Source organism: Microtus ochrogaster, chromosome 17 (assembly GCF_000317375.1).
Source record: "Microtus ochrogaster isolate Prairie Vole_2 chromosome 17, MicOch1.0, whole genome shotgun sequence".
NCBI classification, from domain to species: domain Eukaryota; kingdom Metazoa; phylum Chordata; class Mammalia; order Rodentia; family Cricetidae; genus Microtus; species Microtus ochrogaster.
In genome coordinates, this window is record NC_022019.1 from 15,774,984 (window position 1) to 15,798,820 (window position 23,837).

General features: G+C 46.9%; 1 protein-coding gene across 1 annotated transcript in view; it reads left to right on the forward strand.

Annotated features, from left to right (window-relative positions):
• Window positions 1–23,837, forward strand: part of Pebp4 (phosphatidylethanolamine binding protein 4) — a 223,706-nt gene that overhangs the window by 5,727 nt on the left and 194,142 nt on the right. The window contains exons 2-4 of the mRNA XM_005355558.3: window positions 1,275–1,445; window positions 9,924–10,114; window positions 13,686–13,812. Coding sequence (XP_005355615.2) covers window positions 1,275–1,445; window positions 9,924–10,114; window positions 13,686–13,812 — 489 coding nt within the window. The remainder of the gene's footprint in view (window positions 1–1,274; window positions 1,446–9,923; window positions 10,115–13,685; window positions 13,813–23,837) is intronic.

A 23,837-nucleotide genomic window follows, 5' to 3' on the forward strand; every position in this document is an offset into this window, starting at 1 on the left:
TCTCTCTCTCTCTCTCTCTCTCTCTCTCTCTCTCTCTTCTCCCTCTCCTCCTCCTGTACTTTCCTCTTCCTCCCCTTCTCTTCTCTTTCCCAGTACAGAGGGTTAAAAGTAATGCCTTGGGCATATCGGGCAAGTGATTTGCGATTGAACTATACTCCTACCCCCTCTTTTTTGCTTTTTAAAAAATATTTGTTTGAAACAGGATTTCATGTAGCTCATGTATCTATCTGGCTTTGAATTTACTGTGCAGTGGAAGATGACCTTGAACTTCTTGATTCTCTTGTCTCTACCTTCTCAGTGCTGTGATTCACAAGTCTGCACCACCTTGCCCAAATTTACGTGATGCTATGATCAAACCCACAAGTTTTAATGCACTAAATAAGTACTGTACCAAAAGAGCCTCATTCTCGGTTCCCCCTTTTAAAAAAGATTTGTTTATTAACATACTTTATGCATATCTGTCTTCATGCACACCAGAAGAAGGAATCTGATCTCATTACATGGTGTGTTTGCTGGGAATTGAACTCAGGGCCTCTAAAAGAGCAGTCAAGTGCTCATAACCACCGAGCCATCTCTCCAGAAGCACCTTTTTCTCATGTTTTATTTTGATGCAAGATCTCATTAAGTTGCTGGGACTTGCTTTGAATGCCTTCTATAGCTCAGTCTTGCTTCGATCTTGAAAGTCTCTCTTGCCTCAATTTCAAGCAGCTGAGACTGTGAGTCTGTGTTCTCAAGTCCTTTATTTTCCTGGGGGGAATTCTTTGGAAGGAATTAAATAAAGTTGCAAACCCAGGTGTGGCTATTCAAACGCAGCAGGAAATCTAGGTTCTGAGTGAGACCCAGAGTTTTGTCCTGAGCTTGGTCCTTTGCAGCTGGAAAAAAACTGCAGCTATGGAGGCTGGGAGCGAGTTCTTCCTCTGAATTTCTCAGGTCACACAGGACGGGGAGGCAAAAGGCTCCAAGGAAGTTTTCTCTCTGAGCCTTTCTGAGTTTGCACACTCTCCAGTGCTGCTGATCTGTCTCCACATGCTGAACCCAGCCAGCTGTTGGCCTTTTTGACTCTGCATCTGTCTGCAGCTTTCTCATCCTGCCTCTATAGCGTCCCTTGAAAAATAAGAGGAACAGGGAAAGAATTGTCCTTAAGTTCCCACTCTTTGCCTCAGAATCCTTTGGAGGACAACCTCTCCTGTCCTTCTTTTCCTATCCCTGACCGCCCTAAGTAAAAGCACCTCCTTGGAACTTCCTGGAACTTTCTCCAACTGCCTCCCCAACAGCCAACTGCTTCCCCTGTCCTGTGCTTCCTCTGGGAACATTCTCCAAGACTCTCAGGCCCATTCGAGCAAACATTGTCAAGAGTACCCAGAGATACCTCTGCCAGCTCCAAAACGGATCAAAATCCCCCAGTTGAGGTCAGAAGCCATACAGTAGCTAATGTCATAGACCAGGTAAGTGAAAAGGGCACTTTCAGCTTCCGGTGTGAGGTTCCATAAGCCAGAGGAAACAGAGGAGAGACCGAGACACAGAAGCTATGCCTAGAAAAGTGATAGATAATCGGGTCAAGGATAGCATTTTCTAGCCCTCCAATTTCATGCGAATTGAATACATCATTTATAGTGTTTCAAAGTGTTTTGTCTCTGAGCATAAATACTTCTTTAACCCTCTTTAAAAATAGCACTGGAATGTTTCTCATTCCTGGGACTCAGGGCTCGGCAAAGAGCTCGAGAGACCATAGCATGCCTCAATTCTGACAGTCTTAGCATGTTGCCTTTCTTAGAACAATTTTATTTTAGGTATCTCTGTGTGTGCCACATGTGTGCAGCTATCCACAGAGGCCAGAAGAGGGCATTGGATCCCCTAGCTGGAGTCTCAGGCAGATGTGGATGCTAGGAACCAAATATCCATCGCCTGCAAGAGCAGCAAACACTCTGAACCCCCAAGCCATCTCTCCAGTCCCTTATTTTCTTCTTCGGTGGAATCCTCTTTCCTTTTGTGAAACAAAAAACAAAACAAAACAACAACACCCCCCCCCATTTCCTCCCACCCTCAGAAGTATGGGGATCCAGACATTGAATCTATTTATGGAAGGAGAAAATGAGGTTCAACTTTCCAGCTTGTCTTTTTTGCTTCTAATCTTTGTGCTTTTGATATAAAAAATAATGTCATTGATAAATCAATGACAATTTAATGACAGTTTCCTCCTGTGTTTTCTTCTAAGAGTTCTGTACTTTTTATACTTAGATTTAAAACTGTGACCCGGCTTTTATATATGGTATATTCTTGGACATGTGACTCTCTGACTTTATAGTCAGTAACGCCATGAGTTGAGATGGTGGTCTTTGTTTTATGTTCTTAGTATCTTTATTGCAAATAATTAGACCACAACACATGTAAAGGGTTATTTCTGAACTTATTATGTAGATCAGGCTAGTCTTGGACTCACAGAAATCTGTTGCACACTTTGTCTTGGGCTACCAACCAGCTCCCAGATCATGACATGGAGACTTATTATTAGTTATGAATGCTTAGTCTTATCTTAGCTCTTATTTTAATCTGTTTATTTTTATGTTTTGCCTTGGGTTTTTTTCTTTTTCCTTTCTTTCTTTCTTTCTTTCTTTCTTCCTTCCTTCCTTCCTTCCTTCCTTCCTTCCTTCCTTCCCTTCTCTCTCTCTCTCTCTCTCTCGACTAGATTTTTCCTTCTTCTTATTCTTTCTATCTGCTCTCCCTGGTTTTTCCTCCTCTGCCTCACTATTGGCCATTCAGCTTTTTATTGAATCAGTCCAGTGCCTTAGGCAGGCAAGATGAAAAAGCAACACATCTTTACATCATTAAACAAATGTAACACATCTTTGCCACAACATTTCCCCCTTTTTGTCTAAATAAAAAGAAAGGATTTAACTTTGATAGGGATCTACCTGTCTCTGCCTCCTATTCGCTGGGATTAAAGGTGCACACTACCACATCCAACCCTAATTTTTTAATATAAGCATTTCCTGTTTCTTTTTTTAAACAATTATTTATGTGAACGTGTGTGTGTGTGTGTGTGTGTGTGTGTGTGTGTGTGTATTCATTGCAGATGACAGAGAGGACATCAGATATTCTAGAGCTAGAATTACAGGTGGTTGTGAGCTGCCCAACATTTTGTGTTCTTCTTAACCATGGTACCCTCTTTCCAGCTCCAGCTTCACTCACTGTTTCTGTTCTCTCTCTCTCTCTCTCTCTCTCTCTCTCTCTCTCTCTCTCTCGGGGCAGGGTTTCTCTGTGTAGCCTTGACTGTCCTGGAACTCATTCCATAGACCAGGCTGGCTGAACTCACAGAGATCTGCTTGCTCTGCCTCCCACATGTTGGGATTAAAGGTGTGTGCCACCGCTACCCAGCCATTCACATTTTCTTACAGTGATCTGAGAGCATGACCGGTTTTCTCTGTATCCAGTCTGCCTTGGTATATTGTACTTCATTTTCATTTCTGTTTGGTTATTCTCTGTTCTCCCTCCTGATCTGTTTGTCTGTTTACTGGTGTGCTGTTAATGGACTGAGGATGTCCTTTGGAGATAGATAAATTGCCTAGCAGGCATGAGACCCTGGGTTTGATTCCCAGCATCACCAAAAATGTGTGTTATTTCATTTCAACCTGCTTGTGATTTTTCCAGCATTCTTCAGGCTTGCAGCAAACACCTTTGCCCACTGAGTCCTTTCAGGAGAGGGTTGAAGTCTGCAACTATGATCATGCTATTTTCTAGTTTTACTCCATGGAATTCAAAGCCCGTGCTGTAGGATTTCCACATTTGATATCCATTAAGACTTGCTTCTGTGGCTTAACATGGTGTATGAGAGAATATTCCTGTGTTTAGTTGGGGAACATGTTTATTATCCTGTTGTTATGTGAGCTGTTAGGTTTATATTAATACATTCAATTGGTTTAAAGTATTGTTTGGTTCCTCTATTTCTTTATTGAAATGGCCCAGTAGGTAAAGTCACTTGGTGCCAATCCAAGCCTCATGATCAGAGTTCAATTCCTAGAACCCAGAGGAAACTCCCATAGAAAAGGAAACTCCCATAAATTGTCCTCTGAGCTCCACATGCATACCATGGTCTGTGCATCCCCCACAATGAGTAAATGCAATAAAAAAAAAACTTCAAAAGTATGCTATTGAGTTCTCTGTTATCACCATGTTATCCATTTCTCTAATTCTGTTAATGTTTGAAATCTCCATATATATAGTATATATATAAAGATATAACATATATGTGTTATATCTTTGTATTAGTCTGTTGTCTGTTGCTAAAATAAAATACTCAAAGATTGTTACTTTATAAAGAAATGGGAGTCACTGAGCTTATAGTTTTGTGGGTAGAAGAGCATGGTACCAACGTCTGCCTGGCTTTGGAAGGGAACCCTTTGGCTGCCTCATGTGGTACGCGGCACCAAAATGGCAGATGAGGCCAGATGCGAGAGAGCTGCCTCCCAGACTTGTTCCTTTATAACAGTCTTCTTGTGACTAACTCCTGTCCAGGACAGGGCCCTTAATCACTAAAGCATTGCCATTAGTCTCCATCTCCTTCGGTTTCCTCATAGTTTTGTTTTTGTTTTTCTTGTTGTTTCATTGTTTCTTGAGACAGTATCCCTTTATGTAACTTGGGCAGGTCTATAACACACTATTATAGCCCAGGCGATCCTCCTGCCTCAACCTTTACCAAGTACTGGGATTAATGGCAAGTGCTACCACGCTAGACGATGCCTCCTAAAGGTTGTGCATTTATTTTCTTTCTCTCTTTTTTCCAGTTTTTTTTAGAATTACTTTTTTTTAAAATATTTATTTATTTATTTATTATGTATACAATATTCTGTCTGTATGCCTGAAGGCCAGAAGAGGGCGCCAGACCTCTTTACAGATGGTTGTGAGCCACCATGTGGTTGCTGGGAATTGAACTCAGGACCATTGGAAGATCAGGCAATGCTCTTAACCACTGAGCCATCTCTCCAGCCCCTAGAATTACTTTTATTATTTTATGTGTCCGCATTTGTGCACCGTATGTGTGCTTGGTGTTGTGGAATATATTTTTAAGATGTGTTATATTTGTTTATGCTGTGGAATATTTGTTTAATGATGCAAAGATGTGTCACATTCTTTTATGTTATATTGTTTAACTCTGTGAAGCTGTGTTATTTTGCTTGCCTAAAACACCTGATAGGTCTAATAAAGAACTGAATGACCAATAACTAGTCAGGAGAGGGGTAGCTGGGGTTGTCAGGCAGAAAGAAGAAATAGGAGAGAGAGAGAGAGAGAGAAAGAGAGAGAGAGAGAGAGAGAGAGAGAGAGAGAGAGAGAGAGAGAGAGAGGAGCGAAGAAAGTAGGAGAGGAGAACACCAGGGCAAGCCACCCTACTAGCAACAGAGTAAGAAGGAAAAAAGATTTATAGAATAGAGAAAGTTAAAGCCCAGAGGCAAAGGTAGACAGGATAACTTAAGAAAAACTGGCTAGAAATAAGCTGAGTTAAGGCTTATTTAAGAATAAGTAAGAATAAGTCTCTGTGTTTTTATTTGGGAGCTGGGTAGTGGGCCCCCAAAGAATAGAAAAAAACAAAACAACCCAACAACACCCCCCCCACCCAGGCAAAGGCCAGTTCTCCTTCACCCAAGATGCTGTGGTTGCCTGGAAGGGGCGGAGCCAGCTCTCTCAGGCACCCTTGCACCCCTTGCTGTAGGGGTCAGTTCTCCTGAACCCATGACACAGGGGCCAGCTCTCCTGCTGCAGCTGCAGTTGACGGGCAGGGCCAGCTCTTCTGGGCCCCTGCCACTGGGCTAGCTCTCCTGAGACCACAAATTGAGCGATTTAAACCTAAAATAGTCACCAATAGTCAATGACTTATTCTGCCATTTAAAAAGGTTGTTTTTAGCTCCCCCATGCCATTTCCTCTCCTCCATGTGATCAGCTGAGATATATATATCTCAAATGCTATACATATGTATATGTATTTATATATATACATACATACATATACATATGTATAGCATTTGGTTAACTTTTAATCTCCTTTTGTGTATATTGTACAGATTTACTATGTAGGTTACATAAGACCTCCCAAAGTTACCAATCCAATTTGAATAGATGCACATAACTTCAATTGCTTATTAAAACATGTTCTTATAGGGCTCTATGTTGTCCTCCTTTTGTATGTTATTACTGCCACCATTTATATCTTTAGGTACAGTATACCTAACTAAGGACACATTTACAGTTCTTTATATTTAATGTCTTCAAATCTTGTATTTTAAAGGGGGAGTTGCATACTACATGAGAATAAAAAACTTTTAATTTTATTATTTGCCTCTAACAGAGATCTTCATACCTATTCTGCATCTATTTTCACCTTGGTTTTCATGCCCACCCGAACATTTGGTTTATCATCTCTTGCAATATAGCCCCGCTGATGGTGAAGTCCATCCTCGTCTGTTTCCTTAGCTTCGTGGTTAATTTCTCCCTCTCATTTTGAGGACAGCCTTCCCAGATATAGAGTTTTTGGTTGGCTGCTCGTTTCAGCACTTGAACTACAGCAACCCATTTCCGCTGGACTCCAGGATTCCTCGTGAGGAGTCGGCTGCTAATGATTATTGAGGATTCTGTACAGAACGAGTTACCTCTTTTCCTGCTTCTTTCAAGGTTTTCTTTGCCTTTGGTCTTCAGTAGTTGAAATACGTATCTAGGTGTAGGTCTCTTTGAGTCTGTCCTAAGAGTGGGTGCTGATGCCACGGGGTTCACAGATCTAATCTTCCTCTATTGATGTCTTCTGAGTATGTGTTTCACTCAACACTGAGTCTTTCAAATTATATATAAATGAGTTAGGGTTTTATATTAATGTCACAAATCCAAAGAGAAGTATTTTAATTCAACCAAAAAGTTGCGATACAATATTTAGATCCACATATTATTTTTCCATAACATACAAATATTTTCTGTATTGAGTATAGTTGACAATTTGCTACTATAAAGTCTTATTTTAAATGTCATTACTTACAGAAGTATTTAATGTTTTAGCAATAGACTTTTAAAGGGGGATTTCATAGTTGATAAATTGACAATATGGGGTATTTGGTTTATGGACCATATTCCTTTATTACCATTTTCTCAAAAAAATCATATACTTTTTTTTTTTGAGACAGAGTTTCTCTGTGTAACAATCCTAGCTGTCCTGAAACTAGCTCTGTAGACCAGGCTGGTCTCGAACTCACAGAGATTCACCTGCCTCTGACTTCTGAGTGCTGGGATTAAAGGATTGTACCACCACTGGGCCAGACACAATTTTTTTTTATGAACCTATGCAAAAGGGTATAGCAAGCTATCATTTTTCTCTCTTATTTCAAAGTAGAGGGAGTTCCCTCTTCATACAGTATGCTGGTTCTCTGTCCCTTAGCATTTTTTTTTATTTAAGTGTGAAAGAATTTCTACACATACCATAATTTATATTTTCTTCATTGGATAGTAAAGAATCTATACAATTGCCTATGACAATGGAACTGTACACAGAGTACAAGAAGAACAGGGATTCTTTTTGTATCAATCTAATCTCTGATTAGTGGCAGAAGCAGAAAGTTAGCAGACAGATCCTAGGACTTCACTGCTCATCACAAGATCTCTAAATGCTCACATGTGTTGTAACCTAAAGTCTCCTTGGAAATGTGACTAGCTGGAGCGATTGTGGAGGTAGAAATTTGCGGGGTTAGTTTTCAGTGAAAATACTGAGCCGGGCGGTGGTGGCACACATCTTTAATCCCAGCACTTGGGAGGCAGAGGCAGGCGGATCTCTGGGAGTTCGAGGCCAGCCTGGTCTACAAAAGCTAGTCCCGGGACCGGCACCAAAGCTACAGAGAAACCCTGTCTCAACCACCCCCCCCTCAAAAAAAAGAAAAAGAAAATACTGTAGTTTCCTCAGCCCCAATGGTGTGTCATTTATTATTTCATAGGAACTCAGAGTAAAAAAAACTTGGCCAGGCGGTGGTGGCCAGGAATTCAGCTGCCATCTTCCCCAGACAATACCATGCTCTGGCTCTTGATGACCTACAAGCTTTGTGAGCCCAGGGACAGCAATTGGTCCATCCATATGCCACAACCTGGCATGTAACTAGATAGAGAGATGGATGATGGATGGGTGAAGGGGTAGGTGGATAGATGGGTGGATGAATAGATAGATGATAGAAGATAGATAGATAGATAGATAGATAGATAGATAGATATAGATAGATAGATAGATAGATGATAGATAGATATAGATAGATAGATGATAGATAGATAGATAGAGATAGATAGATAGATAGGTTAGATAGATGAATGGGTGAGTAGATATGTAGATAGATAGATAGACAGATAGATGATAGATAGGTAGATGATAGATAGATAGATGATAGATAGATAGATGATAGATAGATATAGATAGATAGATGATAGATAGATAGATAGAGATAGAGATAGATAGATGATAGAGAGATAGAGAGATAGATGATAGATAGATAGATAGATAGATAGATAGATAGATAGATAGATAGAGATAGGTTAGATAGATAGATGAATGGGTGAGTAGATAGGTAGATAGAGAGAGAGAGAGATAGGTTAGATAGATAGATAGATGATAGATAGATAGACAATAGATAGATGATAGATAGATGATAGATAGATAGATAGATAGATAGATAGATAGATAGATAGAGATATAGAGAGATAGATAGGTGATAGATAGATGATAGATAGATAGATAGATAGATAGATAGATAGATAGATAGAGTATGGATGTATGTAGATGAGTAGATCTGAAGGCGTGGTTAGCTTACCCAAGATGAGCGCTTACTGCATTCTTGGAGTGTAAGTTCTTAGGATGCAGGAGTCATGCATGTTTGGCAAGCTTCAGAGTGTGAGACTGAAAAGTATGTTCAATTGGTAGGACCCAAAGGAAGAATTTCCTGCTAGAGTTGGGGTCCTGGAAGCAGAATGCAGAAAAGAGTTCCACTGAGAAGCAAGAGACACACCCTCCCATCTCATGCTCCCAAGTGAGGGCTGAGGGTGTCGGGGTCTTTCGACTTGTTCTTGAGATGGGGCGTGGTGTGACTTGGCAGTTACTGGAGCAGAAGCCAGGGGTCCAAAGTCCCCAGTCTCTGGGATCAACAGGGTAGATCACGCCTAAATAGCCCCCGCTGCAAGTTCTAATCAGAATTCCATACCTCAAGCCCAACTGAAGGGCTACTTCAAGGGACAGAAAGCTTCATAACAGGACCACTACCCACACCTTCTCTCAGCCCCCACCTCCCCCACCCCTCATCTTTCCCATAGCCACCTGCCACCCCCACCCCAGATTGGGACAGACCCTGCCACCCACCTTCAAGCTCTATGCAGCCCCCTTCTCCAGGCAGAGTTATTTTGGGAGCGCATTGTGCTCAGCACAGTGCAAGGCACAGTCAGGCACCCTCTGTCCCCAGGTGACATTTTAGAGCTGGTCGCTGGGCGGTGGCCCCATCCCACATGGCAGCAGCCCCTCTTACATAGGGTCACTCTCTCCAACCGTCTCCACCTTCTGGTGGCCCATAGGCCACGGAGATAGGTAGCAGAGAAGCCGAGGTAAAGTAGAACAGTTGTGGGACATAACTCAGCTAACCCCCCAGCCCTCTCCAGTCTGGACAGTCTTCTTCAGAGCTGGCAGCCGGAACAGGAGTGTCAACAAAGCTATGTCCTGCCAGGGAGGGGCCTCAGCCAGGACAGCAAACAGAGTCCAGCTTGGAGCAGGCTCCAATCCTCCCAGAGTACAAGCAGCTGGGTAGTGGATCAGTGGCTGGAGCCCACCAGGAGGACTCTGGAGTGGGGCCTAAGAGGGGAACGGAACCCCCGCGTGGGGGCACTGGGTCACGGCATCACGCCAGCTTTGGTTTTCTTTCCTTCAGTTGTCAGGGACCGTGCTAATGAAGATGTGCGCAGTGGCCCTTTTCTTGAGCATCCTTGCAGCCGCTGTGTGGTTGGGCCTCTCAATGACAACACCCGAGTCCTCTGGAGGAGGTGCAAATCCTGGAGGAGAGGAAGAAGGAAAAGGATGTGTTCCTACACTGTTGCCGAAAGCAGACGTTGGACTATGCCGGTAAACAGAGCAGGCAGGGTGGGGAAGGGCGGCCTCACGGAGTGTGTGCATCTGGAACTCAGTGGCACGGGTGTCTTAGCCAGCGTTTGCAAGAGCAAGCATAAAGCCTGGAGATCACCTTGCTGGGGTGGGGATGGGGCCAGAGGGTGATCCTCGGGGGAAGCTAGTCATCAAAACCCACCCAGAAAGCCCTCTCCCCAAGTTTTCCAACAAAGTGGCATCTTAATGGAAGAAGCCCTGCCCGTCTTCAGAGATTACTTTTTCACCAGTCGGGCCCTGTGTGGTATGCCAGGGAGCCTTCCAGGGAGTGTGGCCCCAGCTGGAGCTGAGCTCTCTTGATTCCTTTCAAGGCGCACACGGTCTCCTCACTCTGGGTTGGCACCAGCTGCAGACCTCAGAGTTCCGCAATCTCCCCAGAGCCAATAGATTGGAAAAGTGAGTCTTTATCTCTCCAGACCCCTGAGTCACCCTGAGGTTTCCCTTGCCACTTTTCTGCCATTTTCTCTGCAAGTTGCTGGCTGAGGAGACTTGACGCGAACTAAAATCACCTTAGAAAAAGAAACCCTAATTGCGGAATTACCTCCGTCAGACTGGCGTAGGGCTGTTTACTTGATTAATGATTGATGTGGGAGAACCCAGCCCACTGTGAATAGTGCCACTCCTAGGCACCACTGATGTGGTCCTGGGCTGTATAAGGAAGCAAGCTGAGCAAGCAGTGTTCCTTTGTGGTCTCGACCCCTCGGTTCCTGCCTCGGCTTCCCCAATGATGGGCTGTAAAATGTAAGATGAAATCAACCCTCTCCTCTCCCAAGTCGGTTTGGTAGGTGACCACAGCAACAGAAAGAAAAGTAGGACTTTTCCTAAACAGTACCACCAGCTAGGGATCAAGTGTTCAAACACGTGAGCCTCGAGGGGACATTTCTCATTCAAACCTCCAGACCTTTTAAGATGTGGCCTTGGAAATGAAGCTATGTCAGGTCAGCCCCAGGACAGAGCAGTAACTTCGGTGTGGGATCTCTGCTGAGGAGGCCTGCTTAGCTTAGTTTCGAGCCTTGACTGGGGTCTGGCAGGGAATTATGGAATGTTGAACTTAGAAAGATTTTCAGGGCAAGGCCTTACCTACATCTGGTAGAACCTAGGCTCAGTCTCAGAACTGGAATCCACCTGACTTTGTCTGGTACCCTCCATGGTCACAGCAAATGTGCGTGGGGTCCTGTGAACCTTCCCCACAATGGGGAGCTTCTCCCAAAGCCATGCAGAAGATCTCAGCCTTTCAGAGTCCCCCCTTATCTCCAGGCCTAGGATTCTTCTTCAACTTTAGCCCGTTTCCCCTCATTTTGCTTAGGGAACTGCATACGACATCTACAAGTTCTTTCTTCTTAAAGAAAAACATTCTTAAGTGTATGCAAGTTTATAAACACCTTGTCCCCTGCCAATGCTTCTTGGCATATCCTCCCATGTGAAGCAACATGACGTCTTCACACACTGGACTAGCAGTGCCCTTTAGGTGAGGTGGGCGGGCAACAAGAACACGGAACTGCCACCCTGTCCCCTGGCAGGTCCCGTCAAGCAGTTTCTATGGCACTGAACCCATCCACCAAACAAAGGTGCTGGAATCAATGGTTTAACCCTTTCAGTTCCTCTAGGATAAACAGGGAGAGATCTGCTATGGGGTGGGGAGGCCCTCTGTTTTTTCCTCCTTCTGAGTCTTAGTTTTTCCCAAGCCCCTGCCACGTGCAGACTGTTTCTCTTGAGCAAGAGAGCATCTCCTCTGCCTCCCTCACTTCTTGCTAGCTGCAATGATAGTCCCGGAGGCAGAACAGAAGGGAGTCAAATAGTCTTCAGAATGCTGCCACGAATATAAATGCAAAAAGAAACACGCCTTTAATCCCAGCACTCAGGAGGCAGAGACAGCTGGATCTTTGTGAGTCTGAGGCCAGACTGGTCTATAGAGTGAGCTCTAGGGCAGCCAAGGCTACACAGAGAAACCCTGTCTCAAAAAAAACAAAAACAAAAACAAAAACAAACAAAAAAAAACCAAAAAACAAAATGAATGAATGAATGAATGAATGAATGAAAACCCATCCACTGAGATGCCTTCAAAATCTGCCCAAACCATACCATCCGGAAAGAGTGCTGTAGCCATGCAGGAAGTTAATAGAAACAAGTAACACTCCCAAAGCATTGGTTCAGCCAACTCGTACTACTTCTTCCGCCTTCTGGGACCTCAGCAACCAAGTCTAGACGCTGGGGGTGCCCACCCACCAAAGCACCCTCTGTACCAGAGCAACCCACAGGCTCAGCTGCCTTTGTCCAAAGCTGAGCCTCCAGAGCTGCTGGACGGATGGGGGACAAGGGATTGGGAGGGCCACATGGGGCCCACTAGGAGGCCGTCCTCAGCCTCTTCTCAGTTCTGCTCTGCAGGAACTCTCCTTAAATTACATTCTCTCTGGTATCGCCCCAGCAGAGCATGATGGACCGGTGCACTGTTGTAGGTAGCTGTTGTCTATTTGGGGAATAGCTCAGCTGCACTGGGCTAATAGGAAAGGCTAGGGACTATAACACCTGCTCTTTGTATGATAAGAATGTATGTGTAACGTCCTGATAGGCCCAATTCGATCTTTCTTTTTTTTTTTTCTTTTTCTTTTTTTGCATTGGCAGGGTCTACATCTGTAGATTCAACCAACCATGAATTGGAAATGTCTGGGGTGGGGGGATTACCTCTGACCCAGATACAGTCACACATTTATAAGCCAAGCACTCAGAAGGTTGAGGCATGAAGACAAGAGTCCCAGTGCAGCCTGTCTCAAAAAGAAAAAGGAAAAAAGGCAGGGATTATGGGAGCATAGCTCAGGGGTAGAGTGCGTTCCTGGTATGTGCAAGTCCCTGGGTACCACACACACACATAAACCTATGCACACACATGCACATATATACACATACACATAAACAATATACACATGTGCACACATACATAGATATACATATATACACAAATACACATGCACATATAAACAATATGCTCAGAACTACATGCACGTGTATAATATATACACAAATACACACATGCACACAGACATTGCTTAAGTATTGAGTATGTATAGACTTTTGTCTTCATTCCCTAATTGCATAACGGTTTTGCTGTGTGTATCATGAATATAGACATGATCTGACTGCACAGAAAGACGTGTGTGTCAGTACAGACATACTCTTTTTGTCTTTTGAGGGACTCACATATCTGAGGGTGTCCATGGACAAGGTGTCCTGGAGCCAGTCTCTGGGGATACTGAGGATGACTACATTCCTCCTGGGCCACCCACAGTGTGCCAGTGTTCTACCCGCTGACCGATGCTGTATCCCCACATCAAACCTATGAAGCAGGCACCAGCTCTGTTACAGGCCAATGACATCAGGCAACTCTTGGGTCACACAGCTACCTAGTGGCGGGGTTAGGATTTAGTCCCATAGTCCCACCCAGCTCTCCCTGTCCAGGGGTATAGACTCTAGCCTTGTGAGCCCCAGGAGTGGTTGACACCCTGGCATGAAGTGGCTTGCTTTCTTCTCTCCGTAGGAACCTTGAAGTTTTCTACATGGAGTTGGGGAACGTCAGCTGCAAAATTATTCCTAAGTGCAATCTATACAGACAGAAGATCACAACATGGCCGCAGCCGATAGTCAAGTTTCCCGCAGCCATGGATGTGAGTGAATGGGGTTGGCTGAGGAAGGGATGAGGGGGGGTCCTGACATGTCTTTGGCTCACTGGTCTTGGTGACTTGGAGCCTTATGCAGAGCCCCCAGGGCCAGGTTTGCTTAGAGCTATTGCTTAGAGCAGTGGTTCTCAGCCTTCTTAATGCTGCAACCCTTTGTTCCTCATGCTGTAGTGATCCCCCCCCAACCATAAAATGATTTTTACTGTGACTCCATATTTGTAATGTTGCTACTGTTATGAACTGTAATGTAAATATCTGATAGGCAGATGGTCTTTGACAACCCCTGTGAAAGGGTCATTTGACCCCCGAAGGGGTTGCAGCACACAGGTTGAGACTGATTGGCTTAAAGGTTGTGTGAAATCTATCATAAATCCCTGTAGGATGGGACCTTTGGACTCGCTATTAATTCGTTACTTCATTAATCCCAAGGGAGTCTCCCACTCTGTGTTGCTGTTGCTCCAAGGATCCACTAGGTGGAAGTGTCTACTGCCAAGCTCCTGAGCTCCCTCCTGGGAGGAACAGGAGCCCAGTCAGGAGAATCTGATCTCGTTGGGTTTACTTGATTGTCCTGGGCCGCAGACACACAGCAGAGAGGCCATGGTCTTGGCCACACCCTGAAATCTACAGTCTCGGTCTGGAGGTGAGGGTGGAATTGAGAGAAAAGAGACTTAATGCAACCGAGGAGTATCAAGACACAAGAAGGAAGGATTGGGGGAAGCAGAGGGCAGAGAGGAGAAAGGGGTGTGTACTAGTACAGACCTAACAGACCCGTGAGAAGGTAAAGCCGGGGGCACTGTAAGTGCACCAAGTATCACTTCATGCATCTATGCCATTGGTCCACTCAGTTCTCTCAACAAGCCTAGGGACTAAGTATTTGCTTTTGTAAAGGGGTTAGTGGTAAGTCCCAGGATCCTGACTGGATTACATGTTAGTCCCCAAACCAAACAGTGGCTTCAGTTCTCCACACTGAGGGGTTGTGGGGGTGGGGAGTAGCAAGGGCTGTTCTGGTGGATGGAAGGATCTAGCCAGTGCTAAGCTGGGCAGTGCCAGTGCCAGGCTCAGCACATAGGTCTGTTCAGTATCCAACTCTAGAACCCTTGGGCTCCAGCAGTCAATCACTGCCTAGGGATCTGAGGAGGACACAAGGGATCATCCTTAAAGTGGGTGGTGGCTGGAGCTTCTTTGCAGAGATCAAGGAAAGAGACAGCTATAGAGAGAGTGACGAGAGGGACAGAGAGGAAGTTGATGCCATATTGGAACAGCGTACCTCAAAAGCTAAGCAGGGGTGGGAAGGACTTGAGTCTTCAGCTAGAGGAGGAAGGCATTTCCTCAGAGTCCACAGGGTTGATGGAAAAAGGCAAGAATTGGCACATGGCTCCAAGAAAACAATACCTCTTTTCCAAAGTGGCTGAATTTAAGCCATCAAAGTAATAACTATCAGGGGACTTGCCCAGGGAGATCCCACCCCCACCCTGCCAAGCAAGCTCTGAGGCCTGGGCAAGAGTGCCTCAGGCATGGGGCAGGTCTCTGCACCCCCCCGTGGAGGTCCCTGCCCTGCCACACCTTTGACTAGGCTTCTCCCATCGTTGCCCCCTGCTTCCCCCTCCAGGAAGACTTTCCTGGCTGCTGGCTCTGAACCTCACTTCCATCCTTGCTGATGTCTTGCTCGAAGCTCATTAAATATCCTCTGCCTTCTAACCAGAACATCTGCACTCCCTCTGTTGCCCAGCCTTATCCTCATACCACGGCAATCACAGTAAACACGGACTCACCTACAGCACCTGCTGGCATGGTAGATCCTGTGCTGGGTGACTGGGTAAGAGGGAGTGAATGAAGAAGTGGATGGTGGATGGATGGATGGATGGATAATGGATGGATGGATGGATGGATAAATAGATGGGTGAACATACAAGTGTACAGATAGATGTACAGATGGACAGATAGATAGTGAGTAGATGGATGGATGGACATGTGGATGGATGGCTATGTGCATGAATGGATAGGTGACGAGTGGGTTAACAGATTGATGAATGGACAGATGGCAGGCACAAAACCATCCTTTGGTGTATAAGCTATGAATGGTAAGCCCCATTGCTTGCCCATTAAGCTGTCTGGAGTCCTAGGCACCGTTGAGACCAGACGCTCAGGAAAGCATTATCTTCCCAGGTGGAGTTAGCTCAGAATGGGAAGGGAAAGCAGGAAGGGAAATGGAGAAGGTCAGGGGTCCTTCAAGGGCAAAGGAATTCAGGAAGCAGGATGCCTCCCTTTGATCTTTGGCTGAGAACTGAGGGCCAAGAGCGAGCTGGTTAGTGGGTGCTTTTCTCCCCTGGTGTTCCCACCCCGTGTTCCCTCTCCTGGTGTTCCTTCTGACAAACATTAAGTGGCCAGCATTTTAAAATGCATCCCGTTCTCCAGCCAACGAAAACTGAATAGCGCCGAGAAGCGTCTTGACTAAGGCTTATTCTTCATTTAAATCTAACCAGCTGGAATCCTCTCAAAAGGAACAAATTGCCCTTAAGTGGGGAGTATGTGCTTGCATTAGAGGGATAGAATAAAAGCCACAGCACTCTGTCCTGCTGTCCCCTAGGTTTCCAATCAAGATCCTGAAAGCCAGTGACCCTGAATGTTCTCCAGAGCAGAGCAGGCACACCCCCCTGCCGCCTGCGTCTGCAGCAGCATGTCTGTGTTGCCGCCCCCTAAGGACCACCTCCTTGCCAACATCGTGAAGACAAGTTTCTCAAGGGCTAGCAATCTGGGGACAGGCACAAGGCGCAGGCAGCCACAGACTGCCTTCAGCAGGGCTTAGCTCTCACAGGCCTACCCCAGCCTTCTCTTTCCACATGGAGGAGGAGCCTGCTACAGTCGTGGAAGATTTCACTGGGGGATGACACAGGGCTTCAGAAACCCTGGATAATTCTGGGCAGAGTGAACAGAATGGCTCCTGGTGGAAGGGACAGATTTACGGGGTCTGGAATCAGGCCTTCCAAGCAGAGGGGAAGTGTACATGTATACACTGTACCTGTAGGCATTTGCTCGAGGGTCTGTGACCACACAGGCTAAGCCATGTTAGTAACCTAAAGAGATTTGCACACTGTGTTCTCTGCATCATGAAAGTGCTATTGACTTAAAGATAGAAGATGCCATCACTTCCAGAGTAAGTGGAGGAGGCAAGCAGGTAGCCCCAAAGCAGAGGGATATGGGGTACCTGTGGGCCAGGACTAGTGAGGTACAAACAGCAGCTGGAATGACCAGGTGGGAAAGTGAGGTGTGGGATGCAGCAAGACCCTGATGGGGAGCCAGGATTTCATCTAGAAGCTACTTGAAGCCACTAGCTCATGTTTAGGCAGGAGATTGTGAGCGATGTTGGAAGAGCAAGGTCATGGCGGCCACAGATAGGATGGGGGAGGGGAAACTGAAAGAACCCCATGGCAATGAAGAAAGAGATGTCAGGGTGGTGGTATCCTCGGGGTGCTGTGTCTTTGGGGATAGCAGGAGAAGGGTAGGGTGGGTGTAATCCTCAGGTTTCTGAAAGATATGGGCAAGTGGGTTTGAGTGAGGCTGAGTAGCCAATTTATCATTCCGAACAGGACCTTCTGAGAACTGAGGCCGCATTTTTTATACTCATGCCTAGATGTGGTCCCCTTGGGCACTGTCCCAGCACAGCACACAGCAGCGTACCCTGATCCTAAGAATGGCACCTCCACCAAGCAGGAGACACAAAGGAAGACTTAGCTCTCCAGGGACAGTACCCGGCAGTAGCCCCTTATGTTGTTCAGCGTCTGAGGTCCGTGTGTGTGCAGCAGAGCTGCAGACAGACACACAGCCTTGTCTGATTGATTTCAGACAGAAAGACTGGGCTGGCTACCTGGAACGGGGTCTTCAGTGCCTGAGTCGGGTGAAGGTTGTAGAGCAGAAGGGTCCTCAACCTTTCTAACGCTGCGACTCTTTAATACAGGTCCTGACGTTGTGCTGATCCCCCAGCCATAAAATTATATCTTCGTTACTCCATAACTGTAATTTTGCTGCTGTTATAAGTCGTAATGTAAATACCTGCTATGCCGGATAGCTGCTGTGTGAGTCCCAATGGGGTCACGACCCACAGTTTGAGAACTGCTGCTGTGGCGGCAGCCTCTTGGGTAAAGGATGTGGCAAGTTAACAGGCGCTGGCCAGAGGTGTCAGGCTAGACATGCGGGGGAAAATATGCATTGGAGCCAACTGCAAGGGAGTCCTTGGTGGTTCTCGTGACGGGACTAGGGAGAGAAAGAAAGTGGACGTTGTGGGGTAGGCTGGTGACTCATGTCAGTTGGCCAAGAGACAAAGACACCCAGGGGTGTTTAAATCTGGCAGGACAGAGCAGATAGGTGGAGCGATGCCAGATTGTGTGTGTGTGTGTGTGTGTGTGTGTGTGTGTGTGTGTGGTGTGTGTAGGGGTGTGGTTCTGTCGGAAACCTTTACATCTGATCTGCATCAAAAGAGAAGGACAATAGAGGGCGGCCCACAAAGAAGACTTCCAGCTAGCCCCACAGACCTTGGAACTCACCGGATCACTAGAGTAAGGAACTCCCAAAGGCCAGGAAGTGGAAGAGGGGGCGCTGCCAGCTCTGGGGTGAGGGCCCTGTGCACCGGAGTCTCACAGCAGAGCCCCAACTCTGGGGCATAGAAACGATGTGGGAGGTACCCTGGGAATGAGTGGGAGGGCTTTGGGTGCGGAACACGAGGGGTGGATACTCGAGCTGTCGGGTATGACAGGAAAGGAGGTGAGAGGCTGCAGCAGCGGGGAGGGGTCATGGCGTCCTTGTCCTCTGCCTTCCCTAGAAAAGAGAGGGAATCCTACCACCCTAGAACAACAGTCTAAGAGCAGAAGGTAAATGTGACAGGGTGAGGGGACCACCAGTAGGAAGGCCATCGACACACCAAACAACGGTTTAGGGAAGAATCGGCGAGATATTTACTCATTGCCTAGCACCTAACCAGAGCTTAGTGAATGGTAACAAGTTGTATTGGGTGTTATTGTCCAAAGGGACTGGGGAAGGTTTGTCTTTTGTAAGGCAAAGGACGGAAAAAGGACCGCTATCTGAGGCTGTGGGATGCCTGTGTGGTTGGAGGCAAGAGATAGGAACCCATGAGGGCAAGGCTACAGAAGTAGGGGTGCCAACAGTCAGAACTGAAGCTGGGTAGGCAGATGAGAGCATCAGTCACAGACTGGGACACATCCAGGAGACTCTGCTCATTCAGGTGTCATTGACTTCTTAGCTGGAGTGGTATAGCCTGTCTGTGTCCTACTTCAGCCTAGGCCACATGGCCATCTGTTGTCTGGGGGCCACTTCTAGATGCAGCAGAGCCAAGTGGTGAGGAGGGGGGCCGAGAAATTCCCCAAGACGACAGGTGAAATAAGTAGCCCCAGACAGCAGACAGGCCCATTGTTCTTTCACAAACAGAAAACCTACCCTGAGAACATCCACTAGCGCTTCTGCTAGACTCAGTGTGCCACTCACTCGCCGATGCATGCATCTATCTGTGCAGCAGTCATTCATTTATTCTATCCGTGCGTCCATCCACATCTTTGTTCGTCCAACCCTCTGATTATTGGAACTAATCTTGATGGAGGTTTGCTTTCTGCAACTCCTGCCAGACACTATTTCAGGAGCAAGGGATGCAGACAGCACACTACTGTCCTGCCCAGACATCTCAGAATAAGAAGGCTCTTTGTGGCTGCCGTTTCCAGGCTCCTTAAACACTGAACGGTGAATGAAACCAACTATAGAGGAGCTGGGAATACAGCTTCCTATAAACCATGTGTAGTAGCACATACCTGTCATCCCAGCGAAACTCAAAGTCATCCTCAGCTACACACTGAGCTTGAGGCCAGCCTCAAATAACAAACATGCCTCCAAAACTAAAACAGAATAAACCACATGCTTAATGAGCCGTGTCTTACTGCAGGGTGACAACTTTGGTAAGCCCCTTGGTCTTGACCTTTGACATAGTTCTCTTCATTCCTCCCCAACCCCCCCACCCCCGCCAACATCTTTCTTGTTGAACTCAGTGTTTTAGGGCTTCCAGCCAGACCTGGGTCTACTTGGGATCCCCAGGGGTCCCTCAAATGACCACCCCAAGCACCAGCTGGTGCTTGCTCCAGGAGCGCAGCATCTGATGTCTGATCTCAGCCCAGGCTCCCAGGCAAGGGATGAGGAAGCACTAGCAGATGTTTTTCAGATCAAATGATGTCTCTTTGAACAATCGTGTGGGCCGCTTGCATGGAAGGGCACATGGGACCCGAGAGGAGAGTTCAGTGGGTTTGCATCTGGTTGAGGCAGAACGCATGTCTGTGTCTGCGGCTCTTTGCTGCCCACAGTGGTCTGTTGAGCTTCAGTAAAGGCTTTTCAGAGTTTCGAACATCTGCCCAGTCATTGTCACAGTCATCTGATGAAGGGTTGAGCGCAAGCATCTCAAAGGCTGCAGAGACTTGCTGCTTGCCCTCACTTGAGAAAGAAGCTTCAGAGAGGAGTTCTGAGAAAGGCTTTTGCAGATTTTTAAGAGATGTAGAGCATTATTTATTGTTCACACTTGCACAGTTGGTGGCGAAGGGAGGCAAGGAGCCGAGGAGGGACAGTGACAGGAGGCAGTGCAGTGTGGAAGCTTGTTTGTTACCCTGACTTTAAAGGTTTCGCTCACTCTGCAGGGACCAGTGTGCCCCATCCTGTTGGGGAGATCGTCGTATATCACGAAGTCTGCCTGACCCTAATCATAGCCTTGTGGGCATCATAAACAGGCTAAACAGGTTTCAGGGCCTCTCTTTTGCAAATGAGGAAACACAGTTGCAGGGAAATGATTTAATAGACTTTATATTTTAGGTCAGTTTTAGGTTTGCAGTAAAATGAAGCAGAAAAATCAAAAGTCCCCCTCTCTTCTCCCCAGGTCCTATGCACATAGCCAATATCCATCTCTGTTACCCCAAGCTGGTGTTGTACAGTCCATGGTTTTGTGGTTTCCTCATGACATGTGGCCGCTGTTACAGAGTAACCCAGACAGAGTAAGCTCACCACTCTAAGGACACTTTGTATTCTTCCTGTTTATCCCTCCTCCCCGCTAACCGCGAATCCCTTCACTGTTTCCAATTTACCTTTTCCAGAGTGTTACATAGTTGGAATCATTTGACATGTAACCTTTTCAGACTGGCAGAGCCTCTGCTGCCACCAGGCGTCCTAACTCCTGTGGCAGTGTCTTCTTCCCCTCCAAGGGTTCAGAAAATGGCATCTTTGCTCAAGCCAATGACCAGCTGCCCTGGGCTCAGCTTTTCCTCTGAAGATTGCTCTTCCTCTAAATGGGACATTTCTACCAAGACTTTGGTGTGAGCAGAGGACCACCCCCTTCTGCCCTGGGGTCACTTTCAACATTCCTTTTTTCTTTTTGTCTCTCCAATGAGAAGATGAGCTTCTCCAGGGCAAATGCCTATATGCCTGGGAAGGAAACACGATCACAGGTAGTTCTCATGGAGCGAGATTCATGCTGCGATACAGAGCAGAGTGCAGGCCACTGGGAGTTTTGTCCCTTGGTAATAACAGGGTACGCGTTATGATTTTCAAAGCACTTTCCCTGTTATGACAGTCTTTTTTGCATGCTCTATGCCATACTATAATTTCATATTTCCTATCTCAGATCAGTCCCCGTAGATAGGCTAGACGGGTGTGGGGCTCTGTCTGAGGGAATCTGAGATCCAGAGAGGCACAGGGATTCTCCCCCAGATGCCCCAAGAAAAGACAAGTACGGTCTGGGGGTAAAACTCAGTTGGTAGAGTTCTCTCCTAGTAACACTCCTAGGTCTGATCCCCAGGAGTGAAGAAAACCAAGGGTGGTGTGTGTGCCTATAATCCCAGCACTCAGGAAATGGAGGCAGAAGGATGAGTTCAAGGACATCCTTGGTTACGTGAGAGTTCTGGGTCAGCTTGGACTACATAAGACCCTGTCAAAAGGATGCACGTTAACCTAGAGCCCAGTACTCACTGCTTGCTGCCTCCAGGCCTTATCTGAGTCTTGTCACTACCCTGGGACATTATTTTCCTACAACAGGGAGACCAATGCTCTGATGTACTGACTTCTAAGTCATTTGCTATTCTCTCCTCCTTCCATTTTCACCATGCCCGGATGTTTATATGGAGATATTTACCGGCCCTCCTCCATGCTGCCAGCTGCTGAGCTGAGCGCATCCTGAATATAACCACACTTAAACCCCGATGCCACCTTGTACAGTAGATTCTAGGAGACCAAGGTCTGGAAAGATTCCTCGGTAGGAGAGTCTGGAATGGAGCTCCCATCACTTCTTACTGCTTCCTGTGGGGACAATGAGCCCCTCCACACTGCCACCTCCCGCTGTGAGTCTGGAAGAACCCCACACTCCCCCCCCCCCCCCGCAGCCTACATGGCCCAGTCCCTTTCCAGAGTGATGGAAAGAACACAGGCCTAGATGCCCAAATGTCTCTCTCCCCAGGTTCAGGGGAGAAGCCAGGACAGGAAAACAGAACAGGTAGATTGCAAGGTTACCCCGGATCCCAAACACTTTCCTTTACAGATATGTGATTGCAAATGATCGCAAATGTTCCGTAAATGTCAAGTGTCTTAACCGAGGGACAGGTGGAGGAGGCTTGGTGCTGGACAGAGGTGTGTGCACATCGTGGACTCAGCATTTCTTTGCTGCTTTTGGGTCTGCAGGGACAGAGTGACATTTAGACATAAAGACCTGTGTTCTTTCCACCACAGGGGAATGAAGAGGAAGTAGACCATGGGGCTCCGGGAAGTGTGGCCCCCCAGACTTACCGCAGGAGGGTGTGGTGAGGGAAGGGACCGCAAAGGTGATCTAGGGGTACAATTCCCTAGCCTGCTTGTGGGTAGGCGGAGATGGCCTTCTGCTCAGTCTGGGGCCGCAATGAGAAGAGTCACCACCAGGGGGAGATAGGCGACCGTCATCCCGCCCCAGATAACCCAAAGCTCACTGCTTGACTGGGGGCACCAAGGCAGGAAGGCCCCTGCTAGTTGGTGGTGGGTGAGGAACCCGTAAGTGAGAGCAGAATTCTCCGTGTGGGTCTGGTAGGAAGTGTTAGGTCGCAGGCCCTGGTGCGTCTCTCTCTTCCCCAGTCCAGTGTGAAAATGCATTTCTGTTATGACAATACAAGTAACTATAAGTGGAATTCTTTCCATTTAAAATGCCCCTAATTAGCCCCTAACTCCTAATTAACTGGGTAAAACGGCTGATAGGAAGAACAAGAGGTTACCTCCTGCTGCCTACCCCAGATCACAAAAATTTTGGAGAAGTGCGTGTGGCTCCCTGCTCAGCCTGGGCTTCCCCAGCCTACAGACTTCCTGAGGGGAAGCTGTGAACCTTGAAAGCTGCCTGTCTCAGTTTGTGGAGGAAGCTCGGAGCCAGGGACCCTAAGAAGGTTTAAATCTTGGTGCTGCTGCCTGGAGCTCTGCCACCTCATGCAAAGTCCCCAGTCCCCTAAGATTCCTTTTTCTCACCTTAGAGTCCCGAGACTATCCCTTCAAGGTTAGGAGCCCAAGGGCAGTCCTCTGTGGAATCCTTCTTGGTCCCGTCTGGGATGTTTCCCCCAGTGGGTGTCTCCCTCTTGCGGGACACAGATGGCTTCTGGGACCCATACTCTCTGGACTGGCCTCTTCCTCTCTTATTCATTTCCCTGTCTTCTCTCTGGTTGTCTCTCTCTCCCTTGGGCGGTCTTACCCACACACCAGTGACCTCAATCGTCCTGTGCGACTCTCATATGTGGTATGTCCAACCCCAGGCATCCGATCCCCTTCTGCGCCCTCACCAAACCTGCTCCATCCTCAGGTTTAACTCCAAGGATGGGCGGCAGGTGTAGCTTCTCCGTCTCTCTCCCTGTGCCACTAGGGCACCAGGGGAACCGACTAGAAGCTGGCTACTTCTCTCCTCATGGTCCAGGCTTGAACGGTTGCCAGCCCTTTTTTGACTTGGATTGTTGCCACAGTCCCTCACCCAGTGT